The sequence below is a fragment of the Manis javanica genome, chromosome 3 (genome assembly GCF_040802235.1).
Source record: "Manis javanica isolate MJ-LG chromosome 3, MJ_LKY, whole genome shotgun sequence".
In the NCBI taxonomy this organism is placed as follows: Eukaryota; Metazoa; Chordata; class Mammalia; order Pholidota; family Manidae; genus Manis; species Manis javanica.
This window is the reverse complement of record NC_133158.1, coordinates 161,019,685-161,037,846: the sequence shown is the minus strand read 5'-3', so window position 1 is coordinate 161,037,846 and position 18,162 is coordinate 161,019,685. Positions and strand designations below refer to the sequence as shown.

General features: G+C 35.9%; 1 protein-coding gene across 6 annotated transcripts in view; it reads right to left on the bottom strand.

The window, feature by feature from the left end:
• ARMC8 (armadillo repeat containing 8) overlaps nucleotides 1-18,162 on the bottom strand; it is a 108,462-nt gene that overhangs the window by 60,188 nt on the left and 30,112 nt on the right. For all 6 annotated transcript variants that reach the window (XR_012129477.1, XM_073232246.1, XM_073232245.1 and 3 more), the window contains 3 exons: nucleotides 2,413-2,484; nucleotides 878-1,020; nucleotides 677-774 (listed from right to left, as the gene is read on the bottom strand). Coding sequence is in view for 5 of the 6 variants with exons in the window: in XM_073232246.1 (XP_073088347.1) it covers nucleotides 677-774; nucleotides 878-1,020; nucleotides 2,413-2,484 (313 nt within the window). In the remaining variant the exon portion in view is untranslated. The remainder of the gene's footprint in view (nucleotides 1-676; nucleotides 775-877; nucleotides 1,021-2,412; nucleotides 2,485-18,162) is intronic.

The following is an 18,162-nucleotide window of genomic DNA, read 5'->3' as shown; positions in this document are numbered from 1 at the left end:
GTTGTGTATGTGAAAACATTCTAAGATTGTATATCAATGATACTTTAATAAAAAAAAAGAAAAAAAGAAAAGCAATTATAGGCTATTCTGTTATTAAAACAACAACCCCCTAATAACCGCTGAGATTTTTGGAAATCACTTAACAACTCCTAAGATTTTTGGATTCTCTCTCACATACTCTCTGATTCTAGCCTGGCAAATAAGCCTCTAGCATGCTGGTTCTGGTTCACCTCTCCAGTTAAAACTAACATTGATGCCTTTCCCACACTAGAATATTCTGCTCACCATCCTGCATATTCTCTCACACAAATCTTCCATAGTATGATCTCCTCTCCACTTCTCTAAATGTTATCCATTATTCAAGATCCAGGTCAAATTCTAGCTTCTCTAATACAGCCTGTTCTTCTGGATTTAACTTAGAGTGAGTGTATTAAATATACCATCTTACTATGTACATATTACAAAATGGGTCTTACTTAACAAAAAAAGGTTTGTAAACTTGAGGTCTGAGATGATCTTTCACTTCTTTACAAAGTCTACAATGTTTGATATTTTAACAGTACTTATTGAGAATTTTCTATAACATAACAGAGTTATGAGTTTTGAGATACTAAGTAAATCAGAAGTATGCTGTTAGGGAAATGTAACTAATGATTCAGAAACATTTAAAACTCACTGTATACAGTAGCTCCTCTGGAGTGACTGGACTGGTGAAAATGGTGCGCAGGCACCGGAGGCAAGCTTCGATGAACTTCAGGTCTGGGGACAGTAGTCCTATTGATAGAAAATAAATTTGAGACTCATCCTTTCAACCACATTTAAAACAGTGCAAACTAATTCTAATTTTTACTTGTACAAAAATGGCTTCCTTACATACCTTGAAGTAAGGCAGGGATAATATGGCAATCTAATAGAGACTTGACGTTGTTTTCCGTACCCATAGCAAGACTTCCCAATACCACTGCACATTCAGTTTTCAGCTCTGTGCCTGAGGTTTCTTGCTGAAGCAAGTACAACAATCTAAAAAGAAGGAACTTGATAAACAGAAGAGACTAAAAAACCTAAACAGAAGTAAATTAGCTTAAAAAAATATGACAATACATCCCACATACTAAAAATATGGTTGGTGAGACGACAGAGGGCTAGGAAATGATCATTTTGTTTACATCAGCTGTTAACTTAATAAAGGAATATTGGAGGGAAAAATCTAGAAGAGATTTTCTTCACTTTGAAAAAAAGAACTATCATATAATCTCAAGAGTTTATCACAAGTGTAAATCTGAAAGCTGCCCACAAGTGGTCTCTGAGGCAACAGAAGGACCACAGTCCAGGTTATCTGTCACTTCAGGATCTGAAGACTCCCAATGCCAAGACCTGCCAGATCTTAAATTCTGACTAGAAAAAGACTTTGAATATCCAGAGCTGTAGTTCAAAGATCAAAAAGGAAAAAAGACCTAACCTACAGGGAATATTTAGAGTGCTTATGCAGCTTTTCTAGTAAGGGAAGTACTCTTCTTTCTCTAATTCTCCCATGTGGGGAATCAGGAGATCCTCCCATTTCCACTCCCACCCAGCCTGCTAAACAACCACTCTCCAAATTCTAATCATCACCGCTTATGACTGCCACCCTTATACTCTAAGGTAGAATTCTCTTGCCTCTAAAGCGTGTTTATATATACCAACCACCGACCCTCTAAGAAAGGCTGTTGAGAGCTTTATGGTTATCAAAGTATATACTTAAGTATGGTTATGATAAAAATAAAACCATTAATCATGTATCAAAAGTTAGAAAAGAAGAAGAGAAGAAGCACATTAAAAAAATCTGAACAAAAAATTTACAGCAATTGCACATAAAACTTAGTTCTGAGTAGCAGAGACAAAAAGGAAGTTAGCACAACTGTTACAGCCTGCCAAAAGGAAGCTTATTAGGTCATCAGGAGAAATCAAACTTCCTATGTTGACTTAAAATAGCAAATTCTAAAAATTAGAAATTTAAAAAAGCAGGATTAAAAATTAAGCAGTTTTTTTTTTAATTCAAAAAAAGTTTTGAGAATCCTGAGAAATTATTAACCAATTGTAGAAAAACAGCCAGGGCTCGTTCTCTGAGGAGACAGACAACCAGCCTGATTCTTTCCTATCTACCCAACACATCCTTTTACTGCAGTCTATGATTTTCCTGAATTTCCAAGAAGTATTAGTACATTCATTTCATATTCCATTCTTTGGTACTTTAGTTCTCTTTTTTTAAAGAGATGCTTCATATTCTCCAAAGTATTTATGTAAAAAATTAAGAAGCCTTTCAAAAATAGAATAGGCAAAGAAAAAAGCTGATCTTTTAGTTAATGGTTAAGTATGAGAAATACATTAGAAATTTAGCATGAATGGTAGAAAAGGGGATGATAGCAAACATACCTTGGAACAGCTCCTAAAACAATGAGGTTGGCTTTCTGCTTGTTGTTCCCAATTACAGCATTTTTCATGTCTCTGAATTCAAGGGAAGAGAGAAGGGTAAGGGATGTTGAGACATCACAGAAAAAGTAAAGATCAACTCAGTCCACTTTATTATGCAACATCTTGGTACAGAAGTTAGTGGCCAAGTCAAAGTTTTGACACTTTTTCACCTGGCGTGCCAGAGAATGGATGGAGAGGGGTGCTGCATGAACCTGGGGGCTGTAGAACAGGAGAGCAGAAGAGTGGCGGAAGTGGGAGACATTCTGAGTACTGGCAAAAAGACTTCAATAGGGAAAGTTGGGTTCTTTAAAAAAGGCCAGCAATCCTTTGAATATAAAGAAATGTAGGCCACTTTCTCAGTCACAACCCTGGGAGTGGGGAGTAAAAGCAACCAGCCCACAGAACATATATGATGCTGTTTCAGAGACCATAACTGTTCACTTTCTTCTTTTTTCTGACTTCTTTAGAAGCCAATATGGTTCCATTTTATCTCTTTTATTGTCTTATTAGTTGTACCTTTTTGAGTTTTGCTGATTTTTGGTAGCTGCTTTTACAATTTACAATATGCATCTTTTAACTTATCAGTCAATCTTCAAGGGATATTACCCTATTCATGTGTATTGTATAAGCCTGGCAAACATATTCTTCCATTTTCCCATCTGTTCTTTGTGCTGTTAACTATCATACATTTTCCTTTTAAATTACTTGAAACAACATAACATTCTGTTCCTATTTTTATTTAAGCAGTTAATTATCTTTTAAGGAGATTAAAAAAATAAGAAAAAAAATTTTCTATTTCTCATATATTCACCAGTAATTTTTGTTCTAGCTATACTTGGATCTTTACCTCACCAGGAGTAAAACTTTATTCCACAATAAGAGTACCTATATCAATGTCCAATTGGTTCATGAACACATGGTTAGTCCTAAAGAACAGGACGTAAGAAATAAATAGCCCAAAATAAACCTAGTACTACTAACAAAATGTTTAATAAGAAACACTCACCCTAATTAGTTAGAAGTTCTATCTTAATATAGAACACTATGTGATTCTACATAGCAGTGATTCTCAAACTAGAGAAAAGAACATTATAACTCCTTGGGGCATTTCAGAAGTTTGAGATGTCTGGAAAATTCTCACCATAGTTTTATAAATATAAAACACTGTTTTGCACAGTTTTAAAGAAAAAGTCTATTTTTCAGTATTGTACTTGCTCTGTAAATAAAGGTGGGATTATACTTTTTATTAAGTTGTTTCATTTTGGAAAATCAGATCACTAGTATAGTGGCAGTCATGGTATTTGAATTATACATAACATGCAACTACATTTGTCCACATTTTGAGCTCTTGCATTGATACTATTTCATTAAGTTTTCTAACACAGTCATACCTAAACATTTAAATATTGAAACATTATAAGTTATCTTCCTTTTTATCTCTCCTTTATATTATAAGCAGGGAAGGCATTATATTATTTTTGGAGTTATATATACATGTGGAGGTTATATTATGATGGATTCAATTTCAGAGTAGTACATTACAAAATATTTGTTAGGGGAAGTCTGGTCTAATAGCATTAAGACCATTGCTATAGAGCCTCAAAGTTCTTAGCTCACTCATTTTTTTCATATCCCAAAATAAGTTGGTAAAATAAGTTTTTACCACTATGATGTAGTGATCGGCTGAAAGCTGATTCTCCATACAAGTTTTTGAGTAGCATTTTCACAAGTCTTGAGCCAAACACTGTACCTGCCTAGTATTCTTACCTTAGTTCAGTGTCTGAGGTAGTATTGTTTTTCAGGGCCTGATCTCCCTATCTCTGTAAACTATCCCTCAGATCTTCCATATGGTTTACAGGGGATGAATAGGAGTGTTCGTTTATGCATAGAGACTAAGCTGAATGAAGCTCATGAAGTTTTTAACCAAGTTCTGACACATGATTATAAAATTATGTGATATCAAAGCCTCATTTAACAAAGCATAGTTGGTGAGAGACTGTATATCTAGGCTCCTGCCTCCTTATGGATGCCTGCTGTTTTCTTAAAGACTTAGTTCCCAATTATCAGCTCACAGACCTAACAGTTTGTCATTTACTTGCATCTTCTTCCTTTCTGTTAATGTGTTTTGCCTATACAGCAGTAGCATATTAATCTCTCCAGCAGCTATCTACTGAGTCTACTTTGTGCCAGGTTCCGTTCTGGATGCTTTCTCAATTCCGGAACTCCTGACCCTAAACATTTTCCCAGATTTCTCCCCATTCTTCCTAAATTAGGAATTTAGGGTAGGAATGAGGTGTCCCCACATTACCTTATAAACACATTCCAAATATCTGAAACCATGCCAAAGTAAATGTTTTCATAGACAAAAGCAAACAAAACCCTTCCAAAACCAATTTTCCAGTTCTCTTAATGGCTTGCAAAAAGAATATGAAAGAGGCAGTTGGTAGTTACAGAGTAAATGCAGACTAAAGAGAACACAATAAAATGGACTGTCAAAAGAAAACAATTTTATCTATACTAGATAAAAAGGTAGAGATGTTAATGCCCAGCAAATAAGTTCTATCCAGCTGTTACTAGAAAGGGATACCAGGAGATAATTTCTATGAATGAGTTAAAACCAAAAAGGATAATGATCATCACAGATACCCATTTTTAGTAGATCTAAGTACAGTGTAGGATTCAATTTCAAAGCCAGCCACATGAAGCTTCCAGATTTCAGAGTGTAACTATTCTCTCTCTCACCTCCTTATCCCCTCTCTCATACCTTTCCCTGGCTAACTTTACTCACCTTTCAGGCCTGAGCTTAGATGTTAAGGTCACTTCCATCAGGAAGCATGCCATAAAAACTCCTAGGTCTGGGTTAGATGTCTCTTCCAGCTGCCCTCTCTCATAGCATACTCATTACTTTGTTAAGATAGAAGTCTGTCTTCTCTTGAAAGGTAAGAAAGTCAGTCTGACCTGGAAATATCATACACATCACTAACAATGGACCACAAAACATACCATACAGAAATCCCTATTTTTGTAAATTGCAAATTCACAACTATCATCCAAGAGGGAGCACAGCAAAACTATGCAAGATTTATATATTGCTTTGAAGTTTACAAAGCATCCCATATCCATTATTTTACTTAATCTTCAGCAAAATCTTGAGTAATATTAACCCCACTTTACAGATGAGGAAGCTAAGATACAGGTTTGGAGCTTTTCTCAGAGCCCCACATTAACTGACAGAGCCAGTCTCAACTGTCTTTTATACCAAGTGTTTTCCATTACCTCTAGCCTATCAGGCATTCACAACAAACTGACGAAAAAGACAAAATAATTAAGTAAATGCATTTCTATTTCATCCACCTGTGTTTCAATTGTACATGTTTATACAAAATGAAAGCATTTCTAATTCCTAGTCAAAGTCATCCCAGTAGATCAAAGGAATGTAATCTCATGTCTACCATGTTTTAATGTTGGTGTGGGGGAAATGCTCTATTTGTATAGTACTGAAATTCAACAATTGTTTTAAGCTCAGCACTGTGGTAGACTCTATGAAGGACACAAAAACATCACATAATGCGATGCCTGATCTGAAGAGTTTATGATCTTGGGGAGACAAAAATAACACTAACAATGTTAGGCAGGGTTTTGAGGCAATGATAGGAACTAAGACGAACCTCAGAAAATGGCCAGGATTTGGGTAAGTGGATAGTTGGAGAAAGCAAAAGGAAAAGCTATTCACAGAGGATCGTATTGAAATGAATATGGCATATTTCTGGGGCAGCACCAGAAGCCTGGATTGAAGAAGGTTCCCTGTAAAATGGGAACATTAAGCACAGAAGATAAAGTTAGAAAAGGAATAGGGAGAAGAGAACAACTAAAGGGGGATGGATTAAGGAGAATCTTGTTTGTTTTTTATCAGAGAAAGGACATGAAGGAAGCAGTGACTAAGGAAGATAAACTGAATGTGGAATGGATTGGAATGCAAATAATGCTAGAGTTAAAGAGGTAATAAATGCTATGATAAATATTATCATAGCATTCACTAATCAAATGGTACTGGACTATACCTTTAGTTATCTGACTCCGCCATTAGATTTTTGGATCCTCCAGGACAATGACTGCGTTATTCATCCTTATATACTCCCTTGCACTTGGCAGGCACTCAATAAATGTTTTTGAAGGAATTACTCAATCCATCCAGGTTATATGAAACTGACTAGGATAACAGCCATAAGAATCACTTATACGGAGGACATTTTGAGGAAGCAGTTAACAAGATGGTATGATAGGTACAAGAAATATGATATGTTACATGTCTTGAGTGGCTACTTTAAGTCTGGGTGCCTGAGTACAGAGAACACTAGGAATGTTGAAGAATATACATCCCTTAGCAAGACAAAGATCTATGTTGACTTCAGACGCACTGAATTACCTGTGAGGTGAGATAAGTATATCCAGGTAGAAAAGCTAAAAAGTAAGCCTTAGGTCTAAGGATATCTTACTCTTTGAGGATGAGAGAAGAGGAGCCAATATTAAGATATTACCAAAAAAATGCATTTGTACATTTTCAGCTAAAATCTAGCTAGAATCTTAAATTTTCCTACTAATAAGTAGACTCAAGAGGCACCCACTTTTACATGGAGGATAACCTTTCTACCTCTTTTATTTTCTCTGGAAGATATTAATTTTAATTTTCAGTGTGGTTGAGAAAAAGGGCTCAAATATTAAAAACAACATGTACAGTGCTTACCACAGCATGGTCTAAATTTGAGTGTTATGATGGTTATTGAAACCAAGGGAGAAAGTAAACACTCCACTCTGACGTTAAAACAGTAGGAAGAGTAAAAAAAGAATGGGGATCTAGACCTCCTGGAGAATCAAAGTTTCAGTTTAAGCTTATTTATTTCTAAATAATCAAAATAGTATAAATTTTAACTGAAGAGCTAGTATAAACTAAAAGTAGAAAATTATCTCTAAAACCATTGAAGACTGGAGCCACAGGCGAAATTTAGGTCAACTACATCATTGTCATTTTGAACCAGTATTACTTTTCAATTACCTGAAGAAACTCTTGTTTGGAATACTGTACATTCTTCTCGGTCTAACTGGTATGAAATAAGCAAAAAGTACACTGAACACTGAAAATTATGAGTATAAAATTTGACCTACTTCTGAAAACTCTCTGTTCATAAGACATCCATAAAATAAGGAGAAAATACACATTTATGGATAGCTAGAATAAGGCAACCTGGTAAACTTACAAAATTATATAGACTTGAAATTACAAACATATAATTATAAATAGTATGGTGTTCTTTCTAGAGAACATAACACCCAAACATCCAAGTATAATAGGCTTTCTATTACCCAGCATGGTTAGGGAATGATATATATTCATTTTCCAATTAAAGTTACCATTGCCATATGTGAACTGACAATTTTAAAAGAATTAGACAATGACGATCTATTAGTCAAACTAAAGTTATTTTTAACGTAAGGTTTTGATCCAAGAGGCACTTGAGAAATTTACAGTGAACTTCATTCCAGTCAACTTAAGCATTTATTGTGTACCTACTACATGAATAAATTGAACAGAACTGAGAATTGGCAATAATTTAGTTGTTTTTCATAAATAATTACTCTGTGTGTAGATTTTTGGAATGAATGCAGTGTCAGATATAGTTCTAATTTGTATAAATACTAGCTCAGAAATGAGGAGTTATTGTATTTAACTCTTCATTTATCAATATAAAATTGCAAATCACCTTACATTCTCCAAAAACAGAGTGCAATGTAATAACTGCACTAATTAATATATGCCAAAATATTTAATAGCATATTAATACATTTAAAAAATATACGTAATCATTTCAAAGAACACCAAAATGTGTTAGAACATTATGGAATAATATGGTAGCATAGTTAAGTGTTAAGTGGTTTATAAATATGAAAAGATATATATGTGTGTGCATATCCATGTATGTATACATGGATATGCACACAGTTATTCTTGATGTTCAAAGTTAATACCACATACACACACAAACAGCTTATCTATCTTGTATGGAAAACTATGTCAATCTGATCTAGTAATTTCTGCAGAATCTTACCACTTTTTTAACGAGGCCAAATTGTTTCAGAATATATAGTTTTAAAGAAGTAAGACTTAGAATCATTCCACTTCATTTGTTATTAAGGTCATCTTTGTTTATGTTTACCTACAACACTTTCGAAGTAACTGATAGGATTTAAAAAAAATTATTCTAAAACTCCTTTATTTTAAAATTTCTCAAAAATCAAAGGCTTCATTTTACAGGAACTTAGATCATTAGTTTATGCAAGAAAATGGAACCTGTCTATATTCTACTGAAACCAGAGCTACATAATTTCTGGAATCAGAAAAATTAAGTAATCATTACCAAAATAACCTATTTTATCAGTGTATTAAAATATATCATAAGACATTTTTTATACTGCATACTTACCACACCACAATTCTATGGTATCTACACTTGCCTTTACTAGAGTTCACTGGAGAGACTCAGCCTAGTTTTCTATTTCTATTTAACTTTTAAATTACACAGCCAACCACATTTACTTAGATCATCTTTTGCTTTCAATATAGGGAATATCAACATAGGGCCACATAGGAATATTTGCTCTTTCCATAGAGGATCACTAATGTAAAAACCAGATCAGGTGCTCTTATTTAGATATGTTAAAAAAGCACAGTGTTTAAGCAGCTTGACTCACCATCTACAAAAACCTTCAAATGGTTATTCTTTAACTATGAGATTTAACATGGCTGAGCTAATACCATAGTAACGTAGTGAAAAAATATCCTGGAATTGTTTTTTTTTAAGTCATACACAGATGTCTACACTAGAGGAAGCTCAAAATTTGCAATGTGGTATAGTTTCTCTGATACACTTATTCTCTGTTGTAGTTACAAAGGCTATAGTTTATGACCAATACAGTTGATCTCCCTGTTCTCTCTGCTTATATCCTATTCCATACCTAATAATCTTCTGTAGTTGTGCATTTGAAACTCTGCTCTTTTAGGAAAGGATTCTGTATTTAAACCTTTGATACAACAGGACTATTCAAATGTATGCTAAATATTACACTACTAACAAAATAGTTATGCCCAGATAACGTCTCATTCTTAAATAATTAAAATTATGAAGTCCTGATGATTAATATTATTTCTCAACAAGGGCATACTCAATGACTAGGTAAAATGGTTCTTCATGATGTGGGTTATCTATGAAGAAGTTCTCTGTATTGGTAAGGCTATGACTCTAACTCAGCTGACTGGATTAGTTGTAGACCATGATGAAATGTCACAATTCACCTTTAATTTCCTTGATATTGTTTTTCCTGCTAGTATTTTATGTCTTATATGTTCACAATCCTTACTGAGAAAAGTTAATATGGATTGAAAAATTATGAAGTTCTGGTTGTCTTATAGCTAAAGATAGTTGTCAGTTCTTCAATGTCTTTCCAAATGGGTATTTTGAATTCAAAACTGATTACTTCAGCCTGTTTTTTCCTTCACTAAAATTAGTAGGCTACCTTTGGTTGTTTACACTCTGTAGCCATCTTCCTTCTACCTACCTATTTTGATCTAGCCAGGTCTTTTTATGACTCAGTGGTGGCTGTGTAATGTGTATAAAAAGGAAAGAATTGGTCAACTTCTTCCCAAATAACACGTTGGTTCCCCTTTCCTCTTTTAATATTGTATTACTCTAGTACTAGACAAGTTACTTAAAAATAAATAAAATGTTATAAATACAATGAATTTATTCTCTTAACTATGTACAATTAATTTTCAGACAGTGGCAAAGTTCAGGGAAGAATTACATCAGAAAGAATAAATATGTCTCTCTGGGGACAAGTATGCTTTATCAAATCACACTACACATATGCCTGTAAGTTCAGCTCTACTCTGACATAAATTGATAAGATTTTGGGTGATCCATCCCTTTTGAACTATAAACATATTTTCATATTATAAGTTAGCAATCACATTTACTAGAATGTGTTATCACTTGCACTATTTGGTCTGAATCGAGAATTTGAGCCCCCCTCTTCCCCTTCAGTTGAATTGTTTCATCTGTTTAATGCTTTTTGAGTTGTCCTTCCTCTTTTTGAAGAGAATAGTCTTATTTTTTAAGTTGTTTTAAATTAGGACCAGTAACAACTAACAAATTAAGTGCCAATTTGTGGGTATCCACAACATACTAGGCACTGAATTTTATTTCTGACTTAAACCTTGCAACTTGGCAAGATGGGCAGTATTAACTCTCCCTTGATAGATGATGTAGTTGACCCTTAAGGAAATTATGTAACTTACTAGCCCAAGCACACAGCTATGAAAGGACTCTCCTAGGAAATGGAAGAACCAGGATCAACCTATCTCATACTCTTTCCATTGCACCATCCCGCCACAAAAACCTTTCTTATCTGTCTTAGCTGACATCTAATTTTTTATTTGTGTTAGCCGATAATTTTTAAAGAGGCACCAAGGCTATCAAACTACACCTTAGTTGGTTTATTATAGTACACTCTTCCCAGTGTTTTTTTTTTAATGCCTTACTTAATACTTTATCAACTTTCAAGAAGTAACAGTGTTCTTTGGTAAATGAGGAATTTCTAAGAGTGATGAGTAACAGTCAAATATTAGCACGCATATCAGATACAACTCAAGATATGTCTTTTATGCAGAATCCTTGATTGACAAATTTAGCTTTTGTCCTAAACAACCACAGTAACAGTAATAATAAAATTAATGATAACATTATCTTCTATCATTCATTGAACACTCAATGAGTCTGACATTTTCAACTAAACTATTGGGGAATCTTAAGTGATTTCTAGGATTACTAATATACAAAGCTGGTTGTTTATGGGGAGTGTTTGCCTGTCTAAGGAGGAGTGTTAAATTAAACCTATCCCCTCAACTAAATTGTGTGTGCAGTTACAACCCAAATTCATTTATTTAACAGATGGATTTAATACTACATTTCTTGGTAAAACCAAACTAGTCTAGAAGGCAGCTGATCAGATTATTAAAAAGTCTCCTAGTTAAGGGGATAAAGGCAAAGTTAACATAATGAGAAAACAAGAATTTTCATTTCCTGTTTCTGTAAACTGAGAAGATGTGAAGGTAAGGTGTGTTTCCCTTATCTCCTCACCCTCCATCCCAGCTCAATTTGAATAGTCAAGCAACCTTATCTTTCTCTTGCCTCTACTTTACAAATCTACACCCCCAAAACATCTATTTTATAACACCTTTATTGGGGAAGGCAGGTGGTAGAGATTAAATAACCACTACAGTCAGCAGAAACCTCTATAAACGAACCATGCTAACCTTGCCGGAGTTGAGCAAGAGTTAAACAGAAGGTACTCTTCAGCTGAGAGCACTAAGGGGAAGAGAAGAAAGGGACTTCTTTGTGCCATCACTGCTACCCCAAATGTATCTCATCCTGACCCTTTTCTTTGTTCTCCTTCCCCTGGACACAAGTCAGGCCTAGGAGCCCTTCCTGTTTCCCATCCCTATGAGGCGTCTCAGGCTAGACTTTCTTTCTTAGAACTAATGTGTTAGGAGCATGATAATCTGCTCTTAGGAAAGAGAATTCATCTTTCAATCACCTGTAATCTTACCACACTTGTCCCACTTAACTTTTTTTCTTTTTTATTCATCTTGTTATCATTAATCTACAATTACATGAAGAACATTATGTTTACTAGACTCCCTCCTTCAACAAGTCCCCCCAATAAACCCCATTACAGTCACTGACCATCAGCGTAGTAAGATGCTACAGAATCACTACTTGTCTTCTCTGTGTTAAACATTCCTCCCCATGCCCCCCACACATTATACATGCTAATCATAAGGCCCCCTTTCTTTGTCCCCACCCTTATCCCTCCCTTCCCACCCATCCTCCCCAGTCCCTTTCCCTTTGGTAACTGTTAGTCTATTCTTGGGTTCTGTGATTCTGCTGCTGTTTTGTTTCTTCAGTTATTTTTTATTTACTTATTTTATTTTTTATTTTGGTATCATTAATCTACAATTACATGAAGGACATTATGTTTACTAGGCTCCCCCCTTCACCAAGTCCCCCCCACATCCCTGTTCACAGTCACTGTCCATCAACATAGTAAGATGCTGTAAAATCACTACTTGTCACCAAGTTCACAGTCACTGTCCTTCAACATAGTAAGATGCTGTAGAATCACTACGTGTCTTCTCTGTGTTGCACAGCCCTCCCTGTGCCCCCCCAACACTATACATGCTAATTGTAATGCCCCCTTTCTTTTCTTCCCGGCCTTATCCCTCCCTTCCCACCCATCCTCCCCAGTCCCTTTCCCTTTGGTAACTATTAGTCCATTCTTGGGTTCTGTGCTTCTGCTGCTGTTTTGTTCCTTCAGTTTTCTTTTGTTCTTATGCTCCACAGATGACTGAAATCATTTGATATTTGTCTTTCTCTGCCTGGCTTATTTCACTAAGCATAATACCCTCTAGATTCATCCATGTTGTTGCAAATGGTAGGATTTGTTTTCTTTACTTATGGCTGAATAATATTCCATTGTGTATATGTACCACATCTTCTTTATCCATTTATCTACTGATGGACACTTAGGTTGTTTCCATTTCTTGGCTATTGTAAATAGTGCTGCGATAAACAGGGGTGCATCTGTCTTTTTCAAATTGGGCTGCTGCATTCTTAAGGTAAATTCCTAGGAGTGGAATTCCTGGGTCAAATGGCATTTCCATTTTGAGCTTTTTGAGGAACCTCCGTACTGCTTTCCACAGTGGTTGAACTAATTTACATTCCCACCAGCAGTGTAGGAGGGTTCCCCTTTCTCCACAACCTCACCAACATTTGTTGTTGTTTGTCTTTTGGATGGTGGCGATCCTTACTGGTGTGAGGTGATATCTCATTGTGGTTTTAACTTGCATTTCTCTGATGACTAGCGATGTGGAGCATCTTTTCATGTGTCTGTTGGCCATTTGAATTTCTTCTTTGGAGAACTGTCCAGCTCCTCTGCCCATTTTTTAATTGGATTATTTGCTTTTTGTTTGTTGAGGTGCATGAGCTCTTTATATATTTTGGATGTCAATCCTTTATCGGATCTGTCATTTATGAATATATTCTCCCATACTGTAGGGTACCTTTTTGTTCTACTGATGGTGTTCTTTGCTGTACAGAAGCTTTTCAGCTTGATATAGTCCCACCTGTTCATTTTTGCTTTTGTTTCCCTTGCTCGGGGAGATATGTTCATGAAGAAGTTGCTCATGTTTATGTCTAAGAGATTTTTGCCTATGTTTTTTTCTAAGAGCTTTATGGTTTCATGACTTACATTCAGGTCTTTGATCCATTTTGAAATTACTTTTGTGTATGGGGTTAGACAGTGATCCAGTTTCATTCCTTACATGTAGCTGTCCAGTTTTGCCAGCACCATCTGTTGAAGAGATTGTCATTTCCCCATTGCATGTCCATGGCTCCTTTATCATATATTAATTGACCATATATGTTTGGGTTACTGTCTGGAGTCTCTTTTCTGTTCCACTGGTCTGTGGCTCTGTTCTTGTGCCAGTACCAAATTGTCTTGATTACTGTGGCTTTGTAGTAGAGCTTGAACTTGGGGAGCAAGATACCCCCTACTTTATTCTTCCTTCTCAGGACTGCTTTGCCTATTTGGGGTCTTTGGTGTTTCCATATGAATTTTTGAACTATTTGTTCCAGTTCATTGAAGAATGCTGTTGGTAATTTGAAAGGGATTGCATTGAATCTGTATATTGCTTTGGGCAAGATGGCCATTTTGACGATATTAATTCTTCCTAGCCAGGAGCATGGGATGAGTTTCCATTTGTTAGTGTCCTCTTTAATTTCTCTTAAGAGTGTCTTGTAGTTTTCAGGGTATAGGTCTTTCACTTCCTTGGTTAGGTTTATTCCTAGGTATTTTATTCTTTTTGATGCTATTGTGAATGGAATTGTTTTCCTGATTTCTCTTTCTATTAGTTCATTGTTAGTGTATAGGAAAGCCACAGATTTCTGTGTGTTAATTTTGTATCCTGCAACTTTGCCTTATTCCTATATCAGTTCTAGTGGTTTTGGAGTGGAGTCTTTAGGGTTTTTTATGTACAATATCATGTCATCTGCAAATAGTGAGTTTGACTTCTTCCTTACCAATCTGGATGCCTTGTATTTCTTTATTTTGTCTGATTGCCATGGCTAGGACCTCCAGTACTATGTTGAATAACAGTGGGGAGAGTGGACATCCCTGTCTTGTTCCTGATCTCAGAGGAAAAGCTTTCAGTTTCTCATCGTTCGGTATGATGTTGGCTGTGGGTTTTTCATATATGGCCTTTATTATGTTGAGGTACTTGCCCTCTATTCCCATTTTGTTGAGAGTTTTTATCATGAATGGATGTTGAATTTTGTTGAATTCTTTTTCAGCATCTATGGAGATGGTCATGTGGGTTTTGTTCTTTTTATTTATGTGGTGGATGATGTTGATGGATTTTTGAATGTTGTACCATCCTTGCATCCCTGGGATGAATCCCACTTGATCATGGTGTATGATCCTTTTGATGTATTTTTGAATTCGGTTTGCTAATATTTTGTTGAGTATTTTTGCATCTACATTCATCAGGGATATTGGTCTGTAATTTTCTTTTTTGGTGGGGTCTTTGCCTGGTTTTGGTATTAGGGTGATGTTGGCTTCATAGAATGAGTTTGGGAGTATTCCCTCCTCTTCTATTTTTTGGAAAACTTTAAGGAGAATGGGTATTATATATTCTCTGTATGTCTGATAAAATTCCGAGGTCTGATAAAAATCCATCTGGCCTGGGGGTTTTGTTTTTGGGTAGTTTTTTGATTACCACTTCAATTTCTTTGCTGGTAATTGGTTTGTTTAGATATTGTGTTTCTTCCTTGGTCAGTCTTGGAAGGTTGTATTTTTCTAGGAAGTTTTCCACTTCTTCTAGGTTTTCCAGCTTGTTAGCATATAGGTTTTCAAAGTAGTCTCTAATAATTCTTGGTATTTCTGTGGGGTCCGTTGTGATGTTTCCTTTCTTGTTTCTCATTCTGTTGATGTGTGTTGACTCTTTTTTTCTCTTAATAAGTCTGGCTAGAGGCTTATCTATTTTGTATGTTTTCTCAAAGAACCAGCTCTTGGTTTCACTGATTTTTTCTATTGTTTTATTCTTCTCAATTTCATTTATTTCTTCTCTGATCTTTATGTCCCTCCTTCTGCTGACTTTAGGCCTCATTTGTTCTTCTTTTTCCAATTTCAATAATTGTGATGTTAGACTATTCATTTGGGTTTGTTCTTCCTTCTTTAAATATGCCTGGATTGCTATTTACTTTCCTCTTAAGTCTGCTTTCGCTGCGTCCCACAGAAGTTGGGGCTTTGTGTTGTTGTTGTCATTTGTTTCCATATATTGCTTGATCTCTATTTTAATTTGATCATTGATCCATTGATTATTTAGGAATATGTTGTCAAGCCTCCATGTGTTTGTGGGCCTTTTTGCTTTCTTTGTAGAATTTAGTTCTAGTTTTATACCTTTGTAGTCTGAAAAGTTGGTTGGTAGGATTGCAATCTTTTTGAATTTACTGAGGCTCTTTTTGTGGCCTAGTATGTGGTCTATTCTGGAGAATGTTCCATGTGCACTTGAGAGGAATGTATATTCTGTTGCTTTTGGATGTAGAGTTCTATAGATGTCTATTAGGTTCATCTGTTCTAATATATTGTTTAGTGCCTCTGTGTCCTTACTTATTTTCTGTCTGGTGGATCTGTCCTTTGGAGTGAATGGTGTGTTAAAGTCTCCTAAAATGAATGCATTGCATTCTATTTCCTCCTTCAATTCTGTTACTATTTGTTTCACATATGCTGGTGCTCCTGTGTTGGGTGCATATGTATTTATAATGGTTATATCCTCTTGTTGGACTGAGCCCTTTATCATTATGTAATGTCCTTCTTTATCTCTTGTTACTTTCTTTGTTTTGAAGTCTATTTTATCTGATACTAGTACTGCAACACCTGCTTTTTTCTCCCTGTTGTTTGCATGAAATATCTTTCTCCATCCCTTGACTTTTAGTCTGTGCATGTCTTTGGGTTTGAGGCTAGTCTCTTGTAAGCAGCATATAGATGGGTCTTGTTTTTTTTATCCATTCAGTGACTCTATATGTTTTGATTGGTGCATTCAGTCCATTTACATTTAGGGTGATTATCCAGAGGTATGTACTTATTGCCACTGCAGGCTTTAGATACGTGGTTACCAAAGGTTCAAGGTTAATTTCCTTACTAAGAGTCTAACTTAACTCACTTAGTATGCTGTTACAAACACAATCTAAATGTTCTTTTCTGTTTCTCCTCCTTTTTCTTCCTCCTACACTCTTTATATATTAGGTATCATATTCTGTACTTTTTGTCTATCCCTTGATTCACTTTGGGGATAGTTATTTTAATTTTGAATTTGCTTAGTAATTAGCTGTTCTACTTTCTTTACTGTGGTTTTATTACCTCTGGTGACAGCTATTCACCCTTAGGAACACTTCCATCTATAGCAGTCCCTCCAAAATAGACTGTAGAGATGTTTTGTGGGAGGTAAATTCTCTCAGCTTTTGCTTATTTGTAAATTGTTTAATCCCTCCTTCAAATTTAAATGATAATCTTGCCAGATAAAGTAATCTTGATTCCAGGCCCTTCTGCTTCATGGCATTAAATATATCATGCCACTCCCTTCTGGCCTGTAAGGTTTCTGCTGAGAAGTTTGATGTTAGCCTGATGGGCTTTCCTTTGTGTGTGATCTTATTTCTGTCTCTGGCTGCTTTTAACAGTCTGTCCTTATCCTTGATCTTTTCCATTTTCATTACTATGTGCCTTCATGTTGTCTTCCTTGGGTCCCTTGTGTTGGGAGATCTGTGGATCTCCATGGCCTGAGAGACTATCTCCTTCCCGAAATTGGGGAAGGTTTCAGCAACTACCTCCTCAAAGACACTTTCTATCCCTCTCTCTCTCTCTCTCTCTTCTTCTTCTTCTTCTGGTATCCCTATAATGTGAATATTGTTCTGTTTGAATTGGTCACACAGTTCTCTCAATATTCTTTCATTCTTAGAGATCCTTTTTTCTCTCTGTGCCTCAGCCTCTTTGTATTCCTCTTCTCTAGTTTCTATTTCATTTATTATCTCCTCCACCATATCCAATCTGCTTTTAATACCCTCCATCATGCTGTTCAATGATTGGATCTCTGACCTGAATTCATTTCTGAGTTCTTGGATGTCTTTCCGTACCTCCATTAGCATGTTGATGATTTTTATTTTGTACTCCCTTTCAGGAAGAGTCACAAGGTCCATATCATTTAAATCTTTCTTGGCAGTTGTATTAATAATTTTACTCTGGACCAGGTTTCTTTGGAGTTTCATATTCGTATATGGCGCCCTCTATTGTCCAGAAACTCTATTCTGGAGGTGCTCAGCCCCTGTAGCAATGTCAGGGGTCGCAGGGGAGCGGTATTAGTGCCTGGGGTGAGGAAAGAGCTGTTCCCCGCTTCCCGGCTGCTGTGCCTGTCTCCACTGCCTGAATCAGTGGGCCGAGCACACAGATATAAGCTTTTGTCCCAGAGCAGCCAGATATGGATCCCTGCTTTCCACAGTGGCGGGAATCCCAGTCTCCCCAGGAACTCTGCCTCTTCCAGCTTTACAA